The 23,597-nt window shown below is 45.1% G+C and overlaps 1 protein-coding gene across 2 annotated transcripts in view; it reads right to left on the bottom strand.

Moving 5' to 3' along the window:
* Positions 1 to 23,597, bottom strand: part of LIMK2 (LIM domain kinase 2) — a 64,342-nt gene that overhangs the window by 35,032 nt on the left and 5,713 nt on the right. For both annotated transcript variants that reach the window (XR_010749344.1, XM_066370486.1), the window contains exon 2: positions 16,286 to 16,385. Coding sequence is in view for 1 of the 2 variants with exons in the window: in XM_066370486.1 (XP_066226583.1) it covers positions 16,286 to 16,385 (100 nt within the window). In the remaining variant the exon portion in view is untranslated. The remainder of the gene's footprint in view (positions 1 to 16,285; positions 16,386 to 23,597) is intronic.

Genomic DNA, 23,597 nt, shown 5'->3' on the forward strand with positions numbered 1-23,597 from the left:
GCAGAGGGAGAAAAAATTGCCTAGTAGTGGCTATGAAGGGACTTGAACCCTCAATCTTCTGATCTGGAATCAGACACGTTATCCATTTAGCCTCACGGCCCCTCAACGAACAGTTGCACAAGCTTGTCCAGGCCTGCATCTGTTATCCATCATACTTAAGTTGCCAATATGTGGAGTAGATGGTATTATCTCTATTTAATAGAAGAGGAAACTGAGGCTCTGAAGGGTTATGTCACAAGTCTGAAGACAAACAGCTGGTAAGTGGTAAAACTATGTTTGAAACCTAATAAGTGTGACTCTAGAGCAGGGGTCAGGATACTTTTTCTATAACGGGCCAGAGAGCAAATATTTTAGGCTTTGCAGGCCTACACAATACGGACTCTGACACTGCAGCACAAAAGTATATAAAACGTAAACCGCCCTGGCCAAGTAGCTCAGTTGGTTAGAATATTGTACCTATAGGCCAAAGTTGTGGGGTTTGTTCCCTGGTCAGGGCACATATAAGAATCAACCAAAGAATGCATAAAAAGTGGAACAACAAATGGATGTTTTTCTCTCTCTCTCTAAAAAAAATTTTTTAATTAAAAGAAAGTAAACAAATGCATGTAGTTCCAATAAAACTTTATTTATGGACACTGAAATCTGAATTTCATGTGCTACAAAATATTCTTTTGCTCCCCCCAGCCATTTAAAAATGTGAAAATCACAGGATGTATAAACACAGGCAGTGGGGCTACAATTTGCCAATCTCTGCTCTAGAGTCAGTGCTCTCAACCACTCTGTTTATTGTCTCTAATAGTAAAGACCAGCTTTTGGCATCTGTGCCAAACTCAGCCACATCTAATTGCTGTCACACAGACATCACACTCCAGCCCCAGAATCAGTGAGAAGTGAGCAATGGACAGATGCTCAGCTGCACTAAGCACGGCTCACAGCATATGAATGAATTTTAACCCACACTATTCAGTAGTGCTAGGACTTTCCCCTATGTAGAGGAAGGAAAGGAGGTACACTGAGCTTAAATTGCTTGCCTGAGGTCACCCAGCTGTGTTAGCGAGGTGAAGCCAGGATTCGAACCCAGGTTGTCTAATTGAACTTTACCATTGCTATGCCTGGGCCCAGAGCCAGACTGTCTGGGTTTGAATACGACAATGCACTGCACGTAAGCCCTTGGCATGCAGTCTGGAACACATTAAAGGTTGATAAATGTTAGCTGCTAATATCATTAAGACTATTGTTACTACCACTATGGGCTAGCTATGAGGCCTTCAGCAAGTCATTGCCTCTGTCTGGGCCTTGGCTAGGACTCTAAATAGCTTCCAGCTTCAACATTTTTCAGCCCTCTGAGGTTACAGAGGGCTCCCTGTTTTCCTTGTGTCTCAAGTTCAGTTTAAACTTGAGCAGGCCCTGAGGTGATCAAGATCCTGGCCTGGGGGCCACACAAGAGAAGAGGTAGAAGGGGGGAACAACACACAGGACACTGAAAGGGGTGCCCAGCTGGAGAGCTGGAAGCTCTCTTTCTTCCAGCCACAGAGCCAACTATTTCTCACCAAAAATCTATTATGTTCCCTGTAATTCTATCAGGCAAGAAGGGGGACCCAAATTAAGTCTGGAACTAGCAAATTACCTTCTGATTGCACCCTCTGATTTCCATCTGATGAACCAAGTGCGGATGGAAGAAAATGCAAGCCACAAAGAGACGGGGGTCAGGGAGCCCATGAGCATAACTCCTCTTGACATTTCACACAGCTCTGCTGTTCCAGTGGTGGCGAGTGCAGTGAGTCGGTGTCTAGGAATGTGAGCAGGAGGCTGCAGGCGTTCTCTGTTCCCCCCACTCCCCTTATAAAGGACTCAGTGGGTGGGTGGGTGGGTGTGTAGGGAACTAGTGAGAGGACTTCTCAATGCCATGAAAACTGCCTCCCCCTAGAAGAGGGCCAGCCATCCCTCCCTGTTCTGAGCTGAAGCGGAAGCCTTTCCTAAGTGGAATCCATCTGACTCCCATAAATCCAGACTTCAGCAGGAACCACTGAAGGACTGATCACCAGATGTGATAAGCTGCTGACCACTCAGACCCAAGTGTGTTGTGGCTCCTCAGGGCCAACTTTAAAGGCCCCAAACCACCCAAAACTGGGAAGAGAAGTGAAAGGTAGCACTGGAGGATATACTTCCCCCTCTTGTCCCTGGATACTGGTCCGATATGGAAAACTTCTCTTGTACTTCCCCCCAAAGCAGCTGGTAGAGGATTTAGCAGTTACAGCTGCCAGAGGCATCTGCAGGGATTCTTGGACTGGCAGTTAAGGACAGGATAAGATGGCATGAAAGGTGTTAATCTCCTGCACATTTCACAAGTTGGAAACCTGGCGGGGAGCCAAGCAAACTGACTCCTCAGAACCAGCTGAGACACAGGGATTGAAGGAATCTATGAGAAGCTGAAGACAACAGCCTAGAATGAGTACTCTGGGGAGGAGTGCTAAATGAATAAATAACCCCAACCTCTCCTCAGAAGAAAGCTCTGGTCAGATAAGGTGAAACCCAAGGAACTGTGTTAATGTGGGGCCTTCTATTGGCCAGGAGGACTTCAACCAGGGAAGGGAGCTCCTAAAGACACAGTAGCCTCTGAACCTTGAAAGGTGAGCATTGCCACCCCCACTTACTGACCATTTTTCCTGCCTATGCTCTCTTCCAGCTCATTCTCCAAACTACAGCAGCCTTCGTCTTTCTAAAATGAGAGTCTCAGCAATTCTATTGCTAAAAATTTTCCATTGCCTAGAGAAATATTCTTATAGATGTGCCAAGACATGTGTCTGACACGATTTAACATCAAAAGATTAGGAACACTCCATGTGCCCATCAACAGAGGTGGGCTAAATACAATAACACATCCATACAAACAGCATACTATGCAGCTGCAAATTCCCAGGTGCTGAAAAAGAAACTGTTCCAGGTAAAATGTCATGTAAAAAATACAAATGTCTGGCCTGACCAGGCGGTGGCACAGTGGGTAAAGCGTCGGACTGGGATGCAGAAGACCCAGGTTTGAGACCCCGAGGTCACCCGCTTGAGCACGGGTTCATCTGGTTTGAGCAAAAAGCTCACCAGCTTGAGCCCAAGGTCGCTGGCTCAAGCAAGGGGTTACTTGGTCTGCTGAAGGCCCACGGTCAAGGCACATATGAGAAAGCAATCAATGAACAACTAAGGTGTTGCAACGCGCAACGAAAAACTAATGATTGATGCTTCTCATCTCTCCGTTACTGTCTGTCTGTCCCTGTCTATCCCTCTCTCTGACTCTCCGTCTCTGTAAAAGGAAAAAAAAATAAAATGAAAAAAAAACCCCAAAAAACCCAAATGTCTGAGTCTACAGTATAATGCCATTGTTTCAAAAGTCTATGTACGGCCCTGGCTGGGTGGTCCAGCGGATAGTGTCATCCCAGCACACAATCCCTGTCACGGCACATAGAGAAGCACTCAATGAATGCAAAGTCTATGTACATAATCCTTAGAGGTTCCCTGGAAGATTTCACCATATGGTTACCAGTTTCTCTTTAGAGTAGTGAGACAAGAAGCAAGAATGAAATAGTATTCATTTTCTATTTTGATATTGTTTAATTTTTCTTATACTTAAGTGCTACTTAAACAAATTTTTTTTTGTCTTGGCCAATTGGTTCAGCGGTAGAGCATTGGCCTGGTGCTGAGGATAGCTCCATGGCCTCACCTCAGGCACTGAAATAGCTCAGTTGCTGAGCAATGGAGCAGCGGCCCCAGATGGGCAGAGCATTGCCCTATAGAGGGCTTGCTGGGTGGATTCCGGACGGGGTGCATATGGAAGTCCATCTCTCTGCCTCCCTGCCTCCCCACCTCTCACTTAAAAAAAAAATTATTGAGGCCCTGGCCGGTTGGCTCAGTGGTAGAGCGTCGGCCTGGCGTGCAGGAGTCCTGGGTTTGATTCCTGGCCAGGGCACACAGGAGAAGTGCCCATCTGCTTCTCCACCCCTCCCCTCCTTCCTCTCTGTCTCTCTCTCTTCCCCTCCCGCAGCCAAGGCTCTATTGGAGCAAAAAAATGGCCCGGGTGCTGGGGATGGCTCCTTGGCCTCTGCCCAGGCGCTAGAGTGGCTCTGGTTGCGACAGAGCGACGCCCCGATGGGCAGAGCATCGCCCCCTGGTGGGCGTGCCGGGTGGATCCCGGTCGGGCGCATGCGGCAGTCTGTCTGACTGCCTCCCGGTTTCCAGCTTTGGAAAAGTAAAAAAAAATAAAAATAAAAAAATTATTGATTTTTAGTGCTCACGCAACAGAGATGGGAACATCGATCTATTCCTGTATGTGCCCTGACCTGGGATTGAACTGGCAACCTCTGTGCTTCGAGATGATGTTCCAACCAATTGAGCTACCTTGCCAGGACTAGTGCTGCTTTTCAAAATTATAAATGAACAAATATAAGAAGAAGTCCTATAATTTAGAACAGATGCCTCACACTTTTTTCTTAGAGCTCTTGTCTAAAGGCAAAGGCTGCCTGGGTGCACTGCACTCAGGACCCCTGACACTGTCTCTTTAGCTTTCCTACCAGGTCACTACTCTTGCCACCAACTGTTCTACTTGCTACTTCCTGACCTGTCCACATAAGTCTCCTCAAGCCCCAAGCCTTTGTTCTCTTAGCTCCTTCTGCAGTCTCCTGTGTCTCCAGCTGGTGGCTGTCTCTTCCTTTTCCTAGGCACAACTCCAACAGAGCACAAAATTTCCTCCGGGAAGGATTCCCTTGACGTGTCCCCAAACATATCACATACAGGAATGGCTCTGGTATCTGTCTACCAGCAAATCAAACTACATGAGACCCATACCTGGAGTCCATAGATGCTTAGGAAATAAACATAGATCCAAGACCCCCACCCATTATGATCAACTACAGTACTAGAATAGTGAGGGTAACTAATGTTTACAAAACATTTTTGGTTTACAAAGGCCTTTTACACTCACCATCTAGTTTAGTCCCTGAAACAACCTATCGAGGAATAATACAGCACAGGAAGGGCAAGGCAAACCCAGAGATATTAGGTAATTCATCTAAGGTAACTCCCAGGACTGTGATGAAAAGCTGGATTTGCGGACCTCAAGTCTCATGGCCTTTCCTCAACTAGAGCCCTAGCAAGACATTCAGGAATCCCACCTCTCCAATATAGGGCCCCAAACTGCTGGGTTTGTTGAACTCCTGTATCTGATTTTTGTAGATATTTTGCCCATATTCTTACTGTCAGGGTATCATGAAAGATTTTATCAAATGCCTTGTAGAAATAAAGAGAGGGTCACATGACTAACAACCCAGTAAAATCATAAAGTCCAACCTAATCAGTCATGAGTAATTCACTGCTGCTGTATCCTATCCTAGTGATCAGCTTCTTTTCTAAGTACTGTGCACCTATTCCATCATCTGCAAAATTCCACAGAATTACATCAGAATTTTGTGTAGTCAGTCAAAAAGGATTATGAGCTTACTGTTTCCAGGATCTCTTTTTCCTCCTTTTTGAAAACTGGTACAGTTAGCCATCTCCATTTTTATTTCACTAATCGATCCCAGCACCTGGTATATAGTAGGTGTAGAACAAATACTCATACTTGTGGTATTGCCCCCATTCTTCATGGTTCCTCAGAAGTCACTAACAGTGGTTCCATTACTGGGCTGATATGTTTGTTTTTCACTATATTAAGAAACATTTCTTCCAGTCTGAAAATCTAAATACATTTCATATGACTGGGTACCCTCATACACCCTGGGCTTCCTATCTTCTCTTTTCTAGTTTCAATTTCATGAGCTGTAAAGGGGTTAGACTAAGTCTCTAAGGTTCTATCCAGATTTCCATACTTGAATTAAGATGAATGCCAAGGATTGTCTTTTGCCTGGTGTTTATTAACATGACACCATGTTCTAGCAATCGTGGACATGGAGCTCCCACTTCGGTAAACACTGACAGTTCCATGAGCAAAGCACTGAAGTGGGTTTGCTTACATATGCTTTCATTTAATTCTCATAACTCTTTTTGTAAAATTTATTGATTTTAGAGATAAAGAGAAACATCAGTTTGTTGTTTCACTTACTTATGAATTCATTGGTTGATTCTTTTTTTTTTTTTTTTAACAGATGCAGAGAGAGTCAGAGAGAGGGACAGATAGGGACAGACAGACAGGAACGGAGAGAGATGAGAAGCATCAAGCATTAGTTTTTTGTTGCGACACCTTAGTTGTTCATTGATTGCTTTCTCATATGTGCCTTGACTGTGAGCCTTCAGCAGACCGAGTAACCCCTTGCTCGAGCCAGCGACCTTGGGTCCAAGTTGTTGAGCTTTGCTCAAACCAGATGAGCCTGCGCTCAAGCTGGCAACCTCAGGGTCTCGAACCTGGGTCCTCCGCATCCCAATCCAACGCTCTATCCACTGCGCCAACTGCCTGGTCAGGCCATTGGTTGATTCTTTTAGATGGCCTGACTGGGGATCAAACCCACAGCCTTGGTGTATCAGGACAACCCTTTCATCACCTGTGCCCTGAACAGCAGCTGTGGGATTTCAACATGGTCTTACTTCTTTCTTCTCAAAGAACGGTGCAGGATTAAGGAACACTTGAAGGTGCTCTGGCCAAGGAACTCAGTTGATTGTCCCAATACACCAATGTTGCAAGTTTGATTGCCACTCAGGGCAAATACAAGAATCAACCAAGGAATGCATAAGTGGAATAACAAATCAATATTTCTCTTTTATTAATTTTAGAGAGGAGAGGGAGGGGAGAGAGTGAGACAGAAAAAGCCAAGAGGGAGGGAGGGGATGGAAGCATCAGTTCACAGTTGCTTCTCATATGTGCCTTGATTAGGCAAGCCTGGGGCCTTGAATGGTTGACCTCAACATTCCAGGTCAACACCATATGCACTGCGCCACCATAGGTCAGGCTAAAAAACATTTTTTAAGGCACATTAAAGGTTACCTGCTGCTGCTACATACTAGAAGTCCTACTGTATGTTAATGCTGGAGCCCCTTGTGGGGGCAAAGAAAGGTCCAGGTGTCTGTCCTTCCCTTCCTCTATCAGGAAGGCCCCAGCGCCCTGTCCCATAGCTGACCTTAGTGACCCGCTGGCTAGCTATTTCCTTAGAGATAAACTAGACAACCGAGCAAACCAGAGCCAAAGGCTAGACTCAATAAATGCAATAGCAACATCTACAGTACAACAGCAGATGGCATGGCTGCTCCATTGACTCCTGATCCAGGAGATGGAGACGCAAGAGAAATTTAACAGCACTTTTATTGACACTTGAGAATTCATGAACCAATATCCTTCAATGTCATTTGACACCCAGTGTGTGGCAGGCAGGGTGTGTTTTTACCTTGAAGTTACAGAAGAGGAAACTGAGCCTGAAAGAGATTAAATGACACACTCATATTCAAGAATGCAAAGAGACTTATAAGTAAAGAGTCAGAATGCCCAGGTTCAAATCCCAGCTATGCTACTTACTAGCTCTGACTGTGAGCAAGTAACCTACACTTCCCTATTTATAAAATAGGTTAAGACCAGTTCTACAGTTATTAGGTTGTTATAAGAATTAAATGAGATAATGTATGTGAAATGCTTAGGACAGTGTCTAGAACAGAGTGAACAATACATGGAACCTATTACTAGAATTATAATTCTACTGTGCTTATTTAGATGGTAGTGTGGGTGATAAAATGAGCATGATTTCCAGCATCATAAAAAAAACCCACAAAAAACAACACTGTCATCAGCCAGCTTATTACACCACAGTCTGGTCACTACGTATATCATTTCTTCACTGGACCTTCCGGGAGTCACAAATTTAAATGGAAATGGTTTGTTTTCTGGTGACGTGATAACAGCTTTCTATCTGTATTATCCCTTTTCTAGAGCACAGGCATGAGAAATCACTTCTCAAAAGAGAAGCTCAAATAGTCTGTATTCATGATCCTGAGAAAGGAGGCTCTCAACAGTTCCCAAGAGCTTTAAGAATGGTAGCTTTTCTCCTCTGATAATGCTGTTAGGAACCAGATCAAGTAACAGAGTCCCAGGTAGGGGCCATAAAGACTAATAGAGGCAGCTTTTTCCTCCTCCCATGACCTCTCCTCTTGGGCCACGCACCTCTGATGAGGGTGAGAAAACAATTGTCATAAAACTTGTCAAGGTTCTTTGGTATGCAAGCATGCCAAGAAGCCAGGTCACCATTCATAGCTCTACACTTTAATTCCAGCTACAAAATGACATACAGTCCAGATACTTTCCTGGCCTCCCCGCTGAGAGGGAGCCAGTTCCAGACAGCTTCAGAGAGAATGGCCCCAGCTCTAGAACTAACAGGACTGCTCAAGGAAAGGGAAAGCCAGAGATACTTAGAATCTAAACAGGCCTGTTGTGAAGGTTGGGGACAGGAAGCAGAGAGCTGGTTAGCCAGGCATCCAGAGAGCAGAAGGGTCCTGGCCAGGTGCCCAGCTGCACCAGCACAATTATAGACTGGGCTACTTCCAGGAGATCTGTCAGCTGGCCTCTACTGTACAGCCCAGGTTCAGCCAAAAGTGGCTTTTCCTATTGTCCGAGGGACCTGACAAACCAGCGGAAGGCTGTAAGAGGCAGGATTAAGGATGTGGGTGCAGATGGGGGGTAGGGTAGTAGTATAAGGAGAAGGTGAGGAAAGGAGTTTTGGGCCAAACCCATTCACTGTCCAGCCCCACCCTGTGATTAGGAAAACAAAGGTGTGGGGGATGGGGAAAAGAAAAGTCATTTCCTTTATTGTAACTGTAGCCCAGCTGGTTAAGACCAAAGCTGAAAGGGCGTCATGAAGAATGAATTTCCTTGGGAGAATAAAGGGACGGTCCTTCTTCTAGCAGACCTGCACCCAGACACTCTGAATTTATCAGAGAATCACAGATGAGCTGGGGTGAAAGAGATCTTAAAAGATTATTAAGGCTGCCTGACCAGGTGGTGGCACAGTGGATAGAGTGTTGGACTGAGATGCAGAGGACTCAGGTTCGAAACCCCAAAGATGCTGGCTTGAGTGCAGGGTTGCTGGCCTGAGCATGGGATCAGAGACATGACCCATGGTCGCTACCTTGAAACCCAAGGTCACTGGCTTAAGCCCAAGGTTGCTGGCTTGAGCAAGAGGTCACTTGCTCTGCCTGTAGCCCTCCCCCTGCCATTAAGGCACATATGAGAAGGCAATCAATAAACAACTAAGGTGCCGCAATGAAGAACTGATGCTTCTCATCTCTCTCCTTTCCTGTCTGTCTGTCCCTATCTGTCCCTCTCTCTGTCACACACACACACACACAAAAAAGACTATTAAAGCTAATGCCTTCCTCATGCTTCTCATAACCAGGTTACTTTTGGAGTCAAATAATATAGTCCTCATTTGGATAAAAGTCAAACTGGCTCCAAATCAACCATTCTACCCAGGCAAATGACCAGGGTCCAAGCCATCCAGTTTGTGTGGGGAAGGCTCAGGAATCAAGGACATACGTTCGTGCAATAGTGCTAGATAGAGATTCTGTCCTTGAGACAAAGCTGTAAATAACAGACAACCTGGATGCTCTACTTTCCCCACAGGCATTATCTTTGCTTTAATTATACAAGGGTAGTTCAAAGTTAACCTTAATCCCTGAGGCTCCATATCAGATGACCAATGAGTGTATATGTGATAAGAAAAATAAATGTATGCATGTCAAGTGTATAAACACACACTCACAGTATAAGTAATAGGTACTGATGAAGAGTTTTCTATGTATCAGGTGCTATGCACTTTATATAGGTCATCACATCTAATCTTCCCCAACAATCTTGTGGGATGAGTATATTCTTAGTGCCATTTCATAGATGAGGTGCCTGAAGTTCAGGGAAGTCACCTAAGGTCAGTTAAAAAATTGCAAAGCCAGGATTTGAAACCAGACAGTCTCATTCCATTGTCTTGCACTTGTGGTAGGCAGCTAGACATGAGCAGAGCCAGGATGATGGGCAGGCCCAGGTACAGAAAGACACCGAAGCAAGGACAAAAAGGCCTGGCCTCAGTTGTGTTTCAGCTCCAGACCCAGAAAAGCAACAAAACCAGACAAATGACTCCATGGTGGACCTCAGGACCAGATGAATGAAGGAACCCCTGCCCTAGCACCAACCTATCAGTAGAGACCATGACCCTAAAAGGACACACCTGGAGAGCAGATGAATATTCTATTAAGATCCTCCCCTGGGACCTCCCCTAAAATCTCCACCCTTAAAAGCCCTTAGGTAATAGAAAGAACAAGCAAGCAAAGAAAGAAATAAAAGAGAAGAAAAGGGCCCTGGCAGGTTGGCTCAGCGGTAGAGCGTCGGCCTGGCGTGCGGGGTACCCGGGTTTGATTCCCGGCCAGGGCACATAGGAGAAGCGCCCATTTGCTTCTCCACCACCCCCCCTCCTTCCTCTCTGTCTCTCTCTTCCCCTCCCGCAGCCAACAGCCAAGGCTCCATTGGAGCAAAGATGGCCTGGGCGCTGGGGATGGCTCCTTGGCCTCTGCCCCAGGTGCTAGAGTGGCTCTGGTCTCGGTAGAGCGACGCCCCCTGGTGGGCAGAGCGTCGCCCGCCCCTGGTGGGCGTGCCGGGTGGATCCCGGTCGGGCGCATGCGGGAGTCTGTCTGACTGTCTCTCCCCGTTTCCAGCTTCAGGAAAAAAAAAAAAGAAAAAGAAAAAAAAAAAAGAGAAGAAAAGCCCTTAGGTTGGAGGAACCAGTGTGATCTCCTAATACTCTGGATACTCTCCCCCATCCAACCTCATGTGTTCTCTTTACCCTTCCCTCTCCTGTCCAAGGGCCCCTTCTTTTGCCTCTGTAACTTCATTTCCTAAAGCCCATTTCTTTTTTATTTATTCACTTTAGAGAGAAGAGAAAGAGAGAGAGAGAGTGAGAGAGATAAAGGGGGAAGGGAGGAGCAGAACACATCAACTCCCATATGTGCCTTGACCAGGCAAGCCCAGGGTTTCGAACCGGTGACCTCAGCATTCCAGGTTGATGCTTTATCCACTGCACCACCACAGGTCAGGCCTAAAACCCATTTCTTCACCTCTGTGACTTTCTAATTAAAGTTTCTCCTATAGTTTGAGTTTTGGCTCTGAATTCTTTCCTAGCCAGAACTCAAGTACCGAGGTTGCTGAACCAAGGTCTGGTCTCACCCTACCGGTCTAATACATGGTGCCATATTCGTTCTCACCACTGCCAACCCACTCTTATCTAACATGATAATGTGCCTTACCTCTTTATGAGCATGTATTTGTGTGTTCCGCTCTCTCTCTCTCTTTCTCGCTGTCTCATATATTCTCTCTCTCTCTCTCTCTCTCTCACACACACACACACACACACACTCTCATACAGTGCTACATACACACTTTCTCTCTCTCTCTCTCTCTCTCTCTCTCTCTCTCACACAGTGCTAACAAGCTAGCATCTGACCAGACCTACAAATAGCCCAAGACTTCAGTTCTAATGCCAGCTGTTGTCATCCATGACATGTCTGGGAACTCATCAGGTTCTGATGCTGCTCTTTAGCCTCAGGTCTAAAATAAAGGAGCTAGCCTAAGGCTTTACCTAATTTTTAAAAATTTTTTCCATTGAGCCTGACCAGGCAGTGGTACAGTGGATACAGAATTGGACTGGGATGTGGAGAACCAGGTTCCAAACCCCGAGGTTGCCGGCTTGAGTGCAGGCTCATCCGGCTTGAGCATGGGATCACAGATGTGACCCCATGGTCACTGGCTTGAGCAAGGGGGTCACTTGCTCTGCTGAAGCCCCCCACCCCCATCAAGGCACACATGAGAAAGCAATCAATGAACTAAGGTGCTGCAACAAAAAATTGATGCTTCTCATCTCTCTCCCTTCCTGTCTGTCCCTATCTGTCCTCTTTGTCTCTCTCTGTTTCTGTCTCTCTCGCTAAAAAATAAAATAAGGCCCTGGCCGTTTGGCTCAGTGGTAGAGCGTCGGCCTGGTGTGCAGAAGTCCCAGGTTCGATTCCCGGCCAGGGCACACAGGAGAAGCGCCCATCTGCTTCTCCACACCTCCCCCTCTCCTTCCTCTCTGTCTCTCTCTTCCCCTCCCGCAGCCGAGGCTCCATTGGAGCAAAGATGGCCCAGGCGCTGGGGATGGCTCCTTGGCCTCTGCCTCAGGCGCTAGAGTGGCTCTGGTGGCAACAGAGCGACCCCCTGGAGGGGCAGAGCGTCGCCCCCTGGTGGGCGTGCCGGGTGGATCCCGGTCGGGCGCATGCGGGAGTCTGTCTGACTGTCTCTCCCCGTTTCCAGCTTCAGAAAAATACAAAATAAATAAATAAATTAATTAATTAAATAAAATAAATTTTCCATTAGTCTGAGAGAGAGAAGCATCAACTCATTGTTTCATTTAGTTGTTCCATCTGATTGTGCACTCAATGATTGCTTCTCATCTGTGCCCTGACTAGGGGATCAAACCCATGACTGCAGGCTCAGTCAATGTTTTATCCACTGAGCAATCTGGCCAGGGCCCAAGGCTTTGTCTATAAGGTCCTTTATAGCTCTGACTCTGTTCCTATCTTACTAAAAGGAGGATTGAAGGTAGAATCGATTTCCCTGAGAGGAAGAGGAGGAACCAAGGCAATTAGATCCAGAGAAGACTGGAGAGCTGTGTTAGAGCTGAAAGGGCAGAAAATGCTGGTTCCTCTCCAGCTCTTCCAGAGGCCAGAGCAACCCCCGACGTAGTTCCCGGGTGGAGGCAAGTGCTTAAAGGTCATTTAAATTACTTGATATCAGCATGGGGGATGAGGGATGCTTTGCAGCAAGAGCTGTATGTGGGTGCTGGAATTTAGAACATGTGGTGCCTGTCTAGTCTGTCTCTTTCTCAGGATGTGAGCACAGTCCCACCACTTCAGACCACGGGGACCACACATGCCCACCCAGCCTCTCATGAGGAATGACTTCAGTCCAGGCACTGTTTTATGTTCTAGAGAATGCAAAGACAAGCTCCCACTCTTGCATATTCTAATCTCATGGGGAAAAGGAACAACCATTCAGTGAGTGCCCACCATATGCTGGGCCCTGGCCATATATTATTTCATTCAATCTTAATAAGTCTGAGATAGATTCTTAATATCTGTATTTTCCTGATGAAAAAACTGAGCCTCAGACAGCAGAAACAACTTTGACTTTAGAGTCTGTGTTATTTTCAAGACACTGAGCTGCCTCTGAATAATAAGAACTATAATAAAGTTAATAACACAAAGCAGAAGAAAATAATCAGCAACCTCCCAAGTAGAAGAAATCAGTAACCTTGACCTGACTAATGATCACAAGGTCAGACCTCTGGCAGGCTAAAGGTAACATCTTTTTTTATTATTATTTATTTATTCATTTTAGAGAGGAGAGAGAAAGAAGGGGAGGGGGAGCAGGAAACATCAACTCCCATGTGTGCCTTGACCAGGGAAACCAGGGTTTTGAACCAGCAACTTCAGAATTCCAGGTTGATGCTTTATCCATTTTTATTATTATTTAATTTTTTCCTCTTTTCTCTTTTTTAAATTTTTTTAAATTTATTTTTAAGAGAGAAAGGGAGAGAAAAAACAGAAACATTGATTTGTTCCACTTATTCATGCCATTATTCGTTCTTTTTCTTTTTTTTAAGATTTTATGTGTTCATTTTAGAGAGAGGAGAGAGAGAGAGAAAGAGAGTGAGAAGAGGGGGAGGAGCAGACAGCATCAACTCATAGTTGCTTCTTGTATGTGTCTTGACCAGGCAAGCCTGGGGTTTTGAACCAGTGACCTCAGCATTCCAGGTGAACACTTTATCCACTGCGCCACCACAGGTCAGCATCATTGGTTGATTCTTGTGTGTGGTGTGCCCTGACCTGAGATTGAATTAGCAACCTCAGCATGTCAGGACGATGTTCTAATCAACTAAGATATTCAGTCAGGGCCCTGGCCGGTTGTCTCAGTGGTAGAGCGTCGGCCTGGCATGCAGGAGTCCCGGGTTTGATTTCCGGCCAGGGCACACAGGAGAGGCGCCCATCTGCTTCTCCACCCCTCCCCCTCCCCTTCCTCTCTGTTTCTCTCTTCCCCTCCCGCAGCCAGGGCTCCATTGGAGCAGGGTTGGCCTGGGCGCTGAGGATGGCTCCATGGCCTCTGCCTCAGGCACTAGAATGGCCCTGGTTGCAGTGAAGCAATGCCCCAGATGGGCAGAGCATCGCCCCCAGGTGGGCATGCCAGGTGGATCCCAGTTGGGTGCATGCAGGAGTCTGTCTGACTGCCTCCCCGTTTCCAACTTTAGAAAAAAAAAAAAGAAAAAGATATTCAGTCAGGGCCTAAAGGTAACATCTTGACCTAAGTTACATTTCAGCTCCTGAAAAACCCAACTACTTTCCCATGAGACCAGACAGAGGAACCCAGAATTGTCCTTAAGACCTGAAGAAATTATTTATTACCCATATCTCACCTCTGACCAATAAGCATCCAGCACAATCCTAACCCTTAACCCACCAGTGTCTTGTGATTTCACCCTATATAATCTGTAACCCACATGCCATTAGGGAGTCAGGTCTTTAGAGTATAAGTTCACCATCTCTGTATTGGCCAATTCAATATTAAACTACTTTTTTCTTTCTATATTGCAAGCTCCTGCTCATTGCTTTGGGACAGTGCTTGCAGGCAAGAAAAAAAAAAAAAGAGCAGGAAACCTGACCAGGCGGGTGACGCAGTGAATAGAATGTTGGACTGGAATGTAGAGGACCCAGGTTCGAAACCCTGACATAGCTGGCTTGAGTGCAGGCACATCCAGCTTGAGCACAGGCTCATCAGCTTGAGCGTGGGGTTGCTGGCTTGAGTGTAGGATCACAGACATGACCCCATGGTCACCGGCTTGAGCCCAAAGGTCACTGGCTTGAGCAAAGGGACTCTTGCTCTGCTGTAGCACCCCCCCACACACCTGGTCAAGGCAATCAATGAACAACTAAGGAGCCACAAAGAAAAAATTGATGCTTCATATCTCTCTCCCTTCCCATCTGTCTATCCCTATCTGTCCCTCTCTCTGTCTCTATCACAAAAGAAAAAAAAAAGAGCAGGAAACTAGGGAGGCAGTTTGCTATGATGAAGAGCTGGCTTTGTCAACTGCACTAAAAACAAGCCTTGCCTGACCGGGCGGTGGCGCAGTGAATAGAGCATTGGACTGGGATGCAGAGGACCCAAGTTCGAGACCCCGAGGTTGCCAGAGGGGCTCATCTGGTTTGAGCAAAACTCACCAGCTTGGACTCAAGGTGGCTGGCTCGAGCAAGGGGTTACTCGGTCTGCTGCAGCCCCACGGTCAAGGCACATATGAGAAAGCAATCAATGAACAACTAAGGCGTTGCAATGAAAAACTAATGATTGATGCTTCTCATCTCTCTCTGTTCCTGTCTGTCTGTCCTTATCTATCCCTCTCTCTGACTCTCTGTCACTATGAAAAAAAAACAAAACAACAACACTTAAGGCACTTGCATAATCAGTGGTGTAGGCATGGGGAAGTCACTCTTTCTGGGCCTGTTTCTTTCTTTTTTTTTTTTTTTTAATTTACCCTGTTTAATTAAGTGTACAGTTTAGCAGCATTTGGTACATTTACGTTGTTGCGCAATCACCACCACCATCTGTCTTTGAAACTTTTTCTTTTTTTTTAAATTTTCTTTCTTTCTTTCTTTCTTTTTTTTCAGAGACAGAGAGAGAGTCAGAGAGAGGGATAGACAGGGACAGACAGACAGGAACAGAGAGATGAGAAGCATCAATCATTAGTTTTTCGTTGTGCATTGCAACACCTTAATTGTTCATTGATTGCCTTCTCATACGTGTCTTGACCACAGGCCTTCAGCAGACAGAGTAACCCCTTGCTTGAGCCAGCGACCTTGGGCTCAAGCTGGTGAGCTTTTTTTTTTTTTTTTTTTTTTTTCTCAAACCAGATGAGCCCTCACTTAAGCTGGCGACCTCGGGGTCTTGAACCTGGGTCTTCCGCATCCCAGTCCGAGGCTCTATCCACTGTGCCACCGCCCCGTCAGGCTGGGCCTGTTTCTTCATCTAAAAAGTGAGGGAGAGCACTGGGACACTCTGGAAAGGCCTCCTTTCATCTCCCCACCCACCTCTAGCTGCACCTGACCCAACTGTGGCTCTTCCACTTTCACCTTGGCATATCCCTCCCCACTCCACACCAAAATGGAAACACTCAAGTCAAAAGCTTGTTTTTGTATTTTCCAGAAAATGAAATAGTTCCTAGCCTATAGTGTACTGGTAAAACAGGACAGACCCACTTACCGGAAGCAAGAGCTGTGCCAGGCTTCACTGACAGTTCTGTACAACCTCTGGCTTGGAGCAACATGGTCCCCACAGCCTGGACATCTCCAGGTGTCTTCACCTGCACACAAAACCAAGAGAAAGTTCAGAAGTCTGAAGAGCAAAGGGATGGGATGCCTTCTGTGTAAAATAAGACTGAGTTAACAGACTCTCATGTTGAAAAGGTTAGTCCATCGTTTGACCAGATACACAATTCCCTTCTCCACAAGTCCTTTGGTAAGCACTCCCTGCTCGTCTCCCCAGGTAGAGGAATTCATGGTCTCAAACGTAGTCTCATTCCATTTTTTTTATTTTTTTATTTTTTATTTTTCTGAAGTTGGAAACGGGGAGGCAGTCAGACAGACTCCTGCATGTGCCCGACCGGGATCCACCCAGCATGCCCACCTGGGGGCGATGCTCTGCCCATCTGGGGCATTGCTCTGTTACAACCAGAGCCATTCTAGCACCTGAGGCAGAGGCCACAGAGCCACCATCCTCAGCGCCCAGGCCAACTTTGCTCCAATGGAGCCTTGGCTGCGGGAGGGGAAGAGAGAGACAGAGAGGAAAGAGAGGGGGAGGGGTGGAGAAGCAGATGGGCGCCTCTCCTGTGTGCCCTGGCCAAAAATTGAACCTGGGACTCCCGCACGCCAGGCCAACGCTCTACCACTGAGCCAACTGGCCAGGGCCTCATTCCATTTTTTAAAAATGATTCTGATTGTTACTCTTTCCACTGAAACAAAACCTGCCTTTTGTAGAAGTACCAGTCCTTGCTTATAGTTCAGAGTAGATGAAATGAACGAGGTCTCCTTTTTTTGGATCAGCCTTTCCCACAACTATTTCTAACCAGCACCCAGAAATCTCTCCTCTTTAGGTTAATCATGTTATTGCCTTTCCTCTTCCTCAAAAGCCCTGGTTGTGCAGATTTTCCATCATGTCTGAGGCTCATTCATTTAACCAACATCATGGGCCATCTCGTTGAACCCATAGATCCTCTCCAAGCTCTGTGTTGGAGACTGTTGGAAAACATCATCCCTGCTCCTCAGAGAACAAATCCAGTGGAAAAGAAACATTCCTCCATATTGTAATTTTTCACTTAGATGTTCTTTCGGAAGTAGAGGCAGGCTGACCAGGTGGTGACACAGTGGATAGAGCGATGGACTGGGATGCGGAGGACCCATGTTCAAGACCCCGAGGTCGTCAGCTTGAGCGTGGGCTCATCTGGTTTGAGCAAGGCTCACCAGCTTGAGCCCAAGGTCGCTGGCTTGAGCAAGGGGTCACTCGGTCTGCTGTAGTCCCCCAGTCAAGGCACATATGAAAAATCAATCAATGAACAACTAAGGAACTGCAATGAAGAATTGATGTTCCTCATCTTTCTCCCTTCCTGTCTGTCTGTCCCTCTCTCTGACTCTCTGTCTCTCCCACAAAAAAGAAAAGTAGAGGTAGTGCTATTTTAGTCCAGAGAAAGACGTTATGGGTCTAAAAGGGAAAGAATAAACACTTAATGAATGCCATCTATATGCCAAGAATTATGGTAGGCATTTTCTTATTTAATTCTCAAAAAACAATCCTGTGACAGGTCTTATTATACTCATTTAAATGGATGGAAAAATTGAAACTTGAGGCCAGAGTGACAGGCCAAGTGGCAGATCTAGTATCCTAACTCAAGTCTGGCTCGTTCTAAGGCTCCCGCTCTTTCTAGTTGACCATGTTAATTCCTAGTTGGTCCACTTAGGGGAGCCAGGAAAAGTCTTTGTAGGGAAAGTTGTTACTTGAGCTGAGTCTTGAAAGATGGGAAAGATTTATCAAAGGCTGAGAAAGGATGGGGAAGGGTTGTGTAGGCTGAGATATTACCATGGACAATAGCACAGAGTCAGTGCATGACCCTCCAGAAGGGAGAAAACACAATACACCTAATGTGGCTCAGATGCCAACTTCTTGAAATAAAGAGGGCAGCTGAGATCAAGCCATGGTACCTTACTCAGCCCTAGAAAGCAGGACAAGGTTGATACAAGACTCCCTTGTGTACTGTGTATGCAGCTTTGTTCTCTCTGGGTAACTCCAGACTGCCACAGGCACAGTGACAGTCACCGAGCCCTGCTGCACAGGCACAGGGGCCATAAATAGACAATGCACAGCTCTGGGTATTTCAAGATTGCTCAGCAGCATTCTGGGGCAACCAGGGCATGGACAGCTGCTCTCATACCCAAACAAGCTGGCAGAAGGCTTTAAAACCTTGACCCACCGCTCCTTTCCTTTAGTTCCACAGTGGTAGGATATATATGTACATCACCTCCTGAATCTAAACTTCTCAGGTTCTCATGAGGAGCCTTTTTGGTCTGTGGGTGGTAGAGGTCAGAGAGTGCATCATCATCCTCACAAATTTTAAAGCAGAAAGTCTGAGAGACTCATTCAAATGGGTTATGGACAGAGGGCAAGAAAGTGAATCAATCAGAGGGTTTTTGATGAACAGACAATCCAAATAAATCTCCCAAGTTCCGGAGGTACCAGTTTGAAATACTTCTGCAATGCTTACATGGAAGGGCTCTCAGTTTGTGAACTGCAGCCCCACCCTAGCAAATCTCATTATGTTAAGCCACACCTTGTTTCTTGTTTTTAATTTCTAACCCAAAAGTCATATTCTCTAACCTGACCACCCACTTACTCAACAATTCACTATCTTGGCTCTGAATGACTTGTTTCCAAAATGCAAAAAGGATCAGGCCTTTCAACTATGAGGATATTCAAGAGAACTTCTTATTGCTACACCCTCCAAATCCTGCCCTGTTTTCTCCAATCTTAAGAAATGCAAAGCCATTGAACCCTATGTAGTACCTACTCTGTGCAAGGCACTATGGGCAAAAAATCAAGATCCCTATTTCCTCCTCTCACATCCTCTGGTTCCACCTCCTAAACGTTTCTCCAATCCTTCCCTGCCCTTCGCCACAGCCCGAGTTCAGGTCTTATTCAGACTTCCCAATGTCTACAGACAAAAAAGCTCAACTCCTTAGAACAGCATTCCTGTTCTGGATTTCATCATCTTAGTCCATGTCTCAGAAGACATGCCCTTTCAGTTATTGCCACCACCACTCTCTTCTCCATTGGCTCTTTCCAATTATCACTTGGGTGCCTAAGACTTTTTTTTTTTTTAAGATTTCATTCATTTTTTTAGAGAGAAAGCAGGGGAGGAGCAGGAAGCATCAACTTCCATATGTGCCTTGACCAGGCAAGCCCAGAGTTTTGAACTTGCGACCTAAGCATTCCAGGTTGATGCTTTATCCACTGCATCATCACATGTCAGGCAATTCACTTAAATAAGTTCAAAACTTTACCAAAAAATAAAAATCTGGTTCCTTATTTTTTCCTCTACCCCATCTGCTTCCCTCTTCACAGCCACATGTATTAGAAAGTTGTCTACACATCACTGCCCTCATTTCCTCACTTCCCACTTACCATAATCCACTGCAATCTGACTTCAACCCCATTTCTCAGAAACTGTTTCACCAAAGTCAACAGTGACTGCTTATTGTTAAATTCAATGGGCACACTTCAGTCATTCTTTTAACAAATATTTATTGCATGCCAATTGTGTCTAACACTGTACTGAAAACAAAAGCGAGATTTAACAGCAGATACTGAACAATAACACAATAATTATTATTATTTATTCATTTTTAGAGAGGAAAGAGAAAGAGAAAGAGAGAGGGGGGGGGGAGAGGAGCAGAAACATCAACTCCCATATGTGTGCCTTGACTAGACAAGTGCAGGGTTTTGAACTGGCGACCTCAGCGTTCCAGGTTGATGCTTTATCTACTGCGCCACCACAGGTCAGGCCTAATTATTATTTTTTAATGTTTATTTTATTGATTTTAGAGAGAGAAGAAGGGAGAGGGAGAAGGAGAGAGGGAGGGATAGAGGGAGAGAGAAAAAGAACATCAATCAGTTCCTGTATGTGCCCTGATTGGGGATTGAATCAGCAACCTCTGCGCTTCAGGATGATGCTCTCACCAACTGAGCTATCCCACCAGGGTTAACATAATTATTTTAATTACAATTGGGCAAGTGCTATGAAGACTATATCAAGTTCTTAACATGGAAAGTGGGGTTGGGGTAGGCCAGGGCAAACAAATATTCCTTAAGAAAGTAATTTCCAAGCTGAGCTATAAAGGATGAATATAAATTAAACAAGCAAAAAGGAGGAGGAAAGGATTATACTAGAGACTGGGATGGAGGGAAAACATGTGTAAAGGTCCTGTGGCAGGAACCAAACTCCTCACACATCATTAAAGTTGGCTATTGTTAGCTAAGAAGAACTAGGTGAACCAAGACCTGTCCCTGGTCTACTACAGTCCCTCATTAACATTTACTGAGGGAACAAATGGCCCTCCATAAAGTAGCCCCAAAGCACATTTATCTCTCATCATCCTTTACAAAGGGATGCCCTACTTACATCTTGATCTATTGCCACTCACATTCACGTTTTTGTATCTGAACATTCACACCTCAAGCTATTCTGGTTAGAATAATTTACCAACCTTTTCCTTCAAACTTCTTCCTTGATGGTCTCCCAAAAGCAGTGTTTGTTTCACTCTGTCTATACCTGTTTTTTATTCATTTGTTCTGTAATTACAGTTCATTACATCTTCTCCTTCAGTCCCTCTCTCTCTGACCCCTCCCCTCTAGTTCTAAGGGCAAAGATTGCATCTTGAAGATCTTCACATCTCCAGGGCCTAGCACAAAGCCTGGTGCAGTACAGACAACCATTTGTGTCATAAATCCAACTGAAAAATTGTACCCAACTGTCAACTATAAAGGTAATTTCCAAGGACAAGCTGCAACAGTCAGCAGGGATGATTCCACGGGAATGGGTGCTCTGGCTCTCAGGGTGACTATAAGTACCTATAGGTAGTCACATGCAGATACACAGGCCTCAGTCTATCACAGGGGTCAGGAACCTATGGCTCGCGAGCAAGATGTGGCTCTTTTGATGGCTGCATCTGGCTCGCAGACAAATCTTTAATAAAAAAAAATAACGTTAAAAATATAAAACATTCTCATGTATTACAATCCATTCATTTCCTACTGCTCATGTTCATGGTTGCTGGTGGCTAGAGCCAATCACAGCTGTCCTCCGGGACAACACCAAATTTTTATTGGATAACGCGTAAGGTACGGGTAGTTGTATGGCTCTCACGGAATTACATTTTAAAATATGTGGCATTCATGGCTCTCAGCCAAAAAGGTTCCCGACCCCTGGTCTATCATGTTGTACTTGTGCAAATACATTTACCCAGAGCCTTCAGCCTCCCAAGTCTGGACATTCTTCAAAAGAATGCTCTTAGAATCTTCATCTTCCTTACAGCACTGAAACTTGATGATCCTAACTCTTTTTACAATCTTCGTTTTGGGAAATATAAGATAAATAATTCAAAGTTTATGGAGACTTCTGTGAGGCGTAATGGAAGACCAATCTACAGTCCAGTCTGGTCTGCCTGGGACACTCTTCCTCTATGAAAATACCTCCTTGTACCATGTTGTTCACCCTCTCCCTCTACTGTGTTTACCTCTCATATTTGAAGACTTATCAATAGTGGTTACTGATTGTCAGAGTCCAGAAAAGGAGCTTGATTAAGTAAATGTCCCCAGCAGCCTCAAACAATAAGGGGCCCTTATTAGGTACTTAATAATCAGACAACTGTACCTCATTATTCGAATTTGTTGCTTTTAGGAAGTGGTAAATGTACAATATTAAACAAGGTAAAATTGTAACACGTCTCATTACAGAGTTTAGTTCTCACCTTCAGGATCTTTTGGACACTGATATAAAATATATTCAGTTTACATACACCCAACTTAGTAATGGTGATGTAACCCTTGAACAATCTGTAAATTCACTGGGCAGGCACTAGGTTGGCAGGATGGTAAGGTTAGAAGGGCCTTTAAAAATCATCTACTCTAATCCAATCCTTTCATTTTTCTGAAAGAAAAATGGGCTTGGAGAAGAAGAATCAAGTTTCCTAACCATCAGAAAGTGGTCTGGGAGAGGCTCAAAAGGATTTCTGAAACTACCAGATCAGTTGCATTTTTATTACCCTATGCAGCCTCAGACAAGGTAAGACTTGCTCAAGACTTCGTGGAAACACTCAGCCTGGGACCCCAGCGCAGAGTCCGTGAATTTCCCACAAGACACTAACATTCACCTTAGTCTTGGTCAAAGAGCTGGGTTTCTGATAACTAGTCCTTTTCAGACTTCAAAGTGGTGAAAAATCCCCAAGGGCTGAGAGCTCATGAGACCATAAAGCCTAGCCTGAACCAACATGCACAGATCCTATCCTTTCACTTAACAAAAATCTTTGATGCTTCTCATATTCCACTAGACAATGGGAACCAGGAACAAAACTCAGCCAATTCAGTGCAGCACAAAACAAGTACGGTAACTGCCATGCCCCCTGGGAACTGGTAGGTCAGGTGTATAAATCTCACTTGTTCCAGGATAAAGCAGGAAGCAGAAGGGCAGGGGCAAGCAACTGGTAGGGAACAGCCAAGAGAGAAAAGATCGATTTTAATGAAGTGACTACCAACAAGACTAACTAATGATTGACGTTTCTCTACTCTCCCCTGTATCCTGAATGCTTTCCCTCCTTACTACCTTAGTGAATATTACCAAAGGGAGTGTTTAAGGAAAAAAAGATTAGATGATTTTTAAAGGAGCTTTTGACCTTCTCTAGAGTCTTCTTTCATAAAAGGAAGGGGATCAAATGATTCCTTCTGACTCTGAGAGTCTGTGACATCAAACCAGGAGCCTCTCATTTTTCAGGCTAAGACACAAACAGAGGCATCTCGGAAAGTTTCATTCTTATACTCTTCTGCCCTTTAGTTTATTAGAGAAAATTTATAAGGGTCAAGCAGAAGAACTAGTTAGACCTGGGTTTGAAACTAGGTGGTATCCTTAGGTAGATTATTCAACCTCTCTGATCTTGTCTCTAAATCTTTAAAAAGAGAATAACACCAAAAGATGAATAAACAAATAAAAAGATAATTTCACCCACCTTACCAGATTAACAAAAGGATTAAAGAAAGAATATAATATCTGTGAAAATAACTCCCATAGTGTCGGCACTTAGATGGCAACTGAAGTGTGAGTAGCTTTTCTTCTATCTTTCATGTATATCTAGGGGGTTGGCTGGGGAAAAGGTTGAGCTGATTACACTAACCTCCAAAATCTAAAAGAAATGTCTCAAAACAAATTCAGCAAATGTTTCTGGTGTGCCCATGTGCAAGACACAGACTAAGTCAC

This window comes from Saccopteryx leptura, chromosome 2 (assembly GCF_036850995.1).
Source record: "Saccopteryx leptura isolate mSacLep1 chromosome 2, mSacLep1_pri_phased_curated, whole genome shotgun sequence".
NCBI lineage: Eukaryota > Metazoa > Chordata > Mammalia > Chiroptera > Emballonuridae > Saccopteryx > Saccopteryx leptura.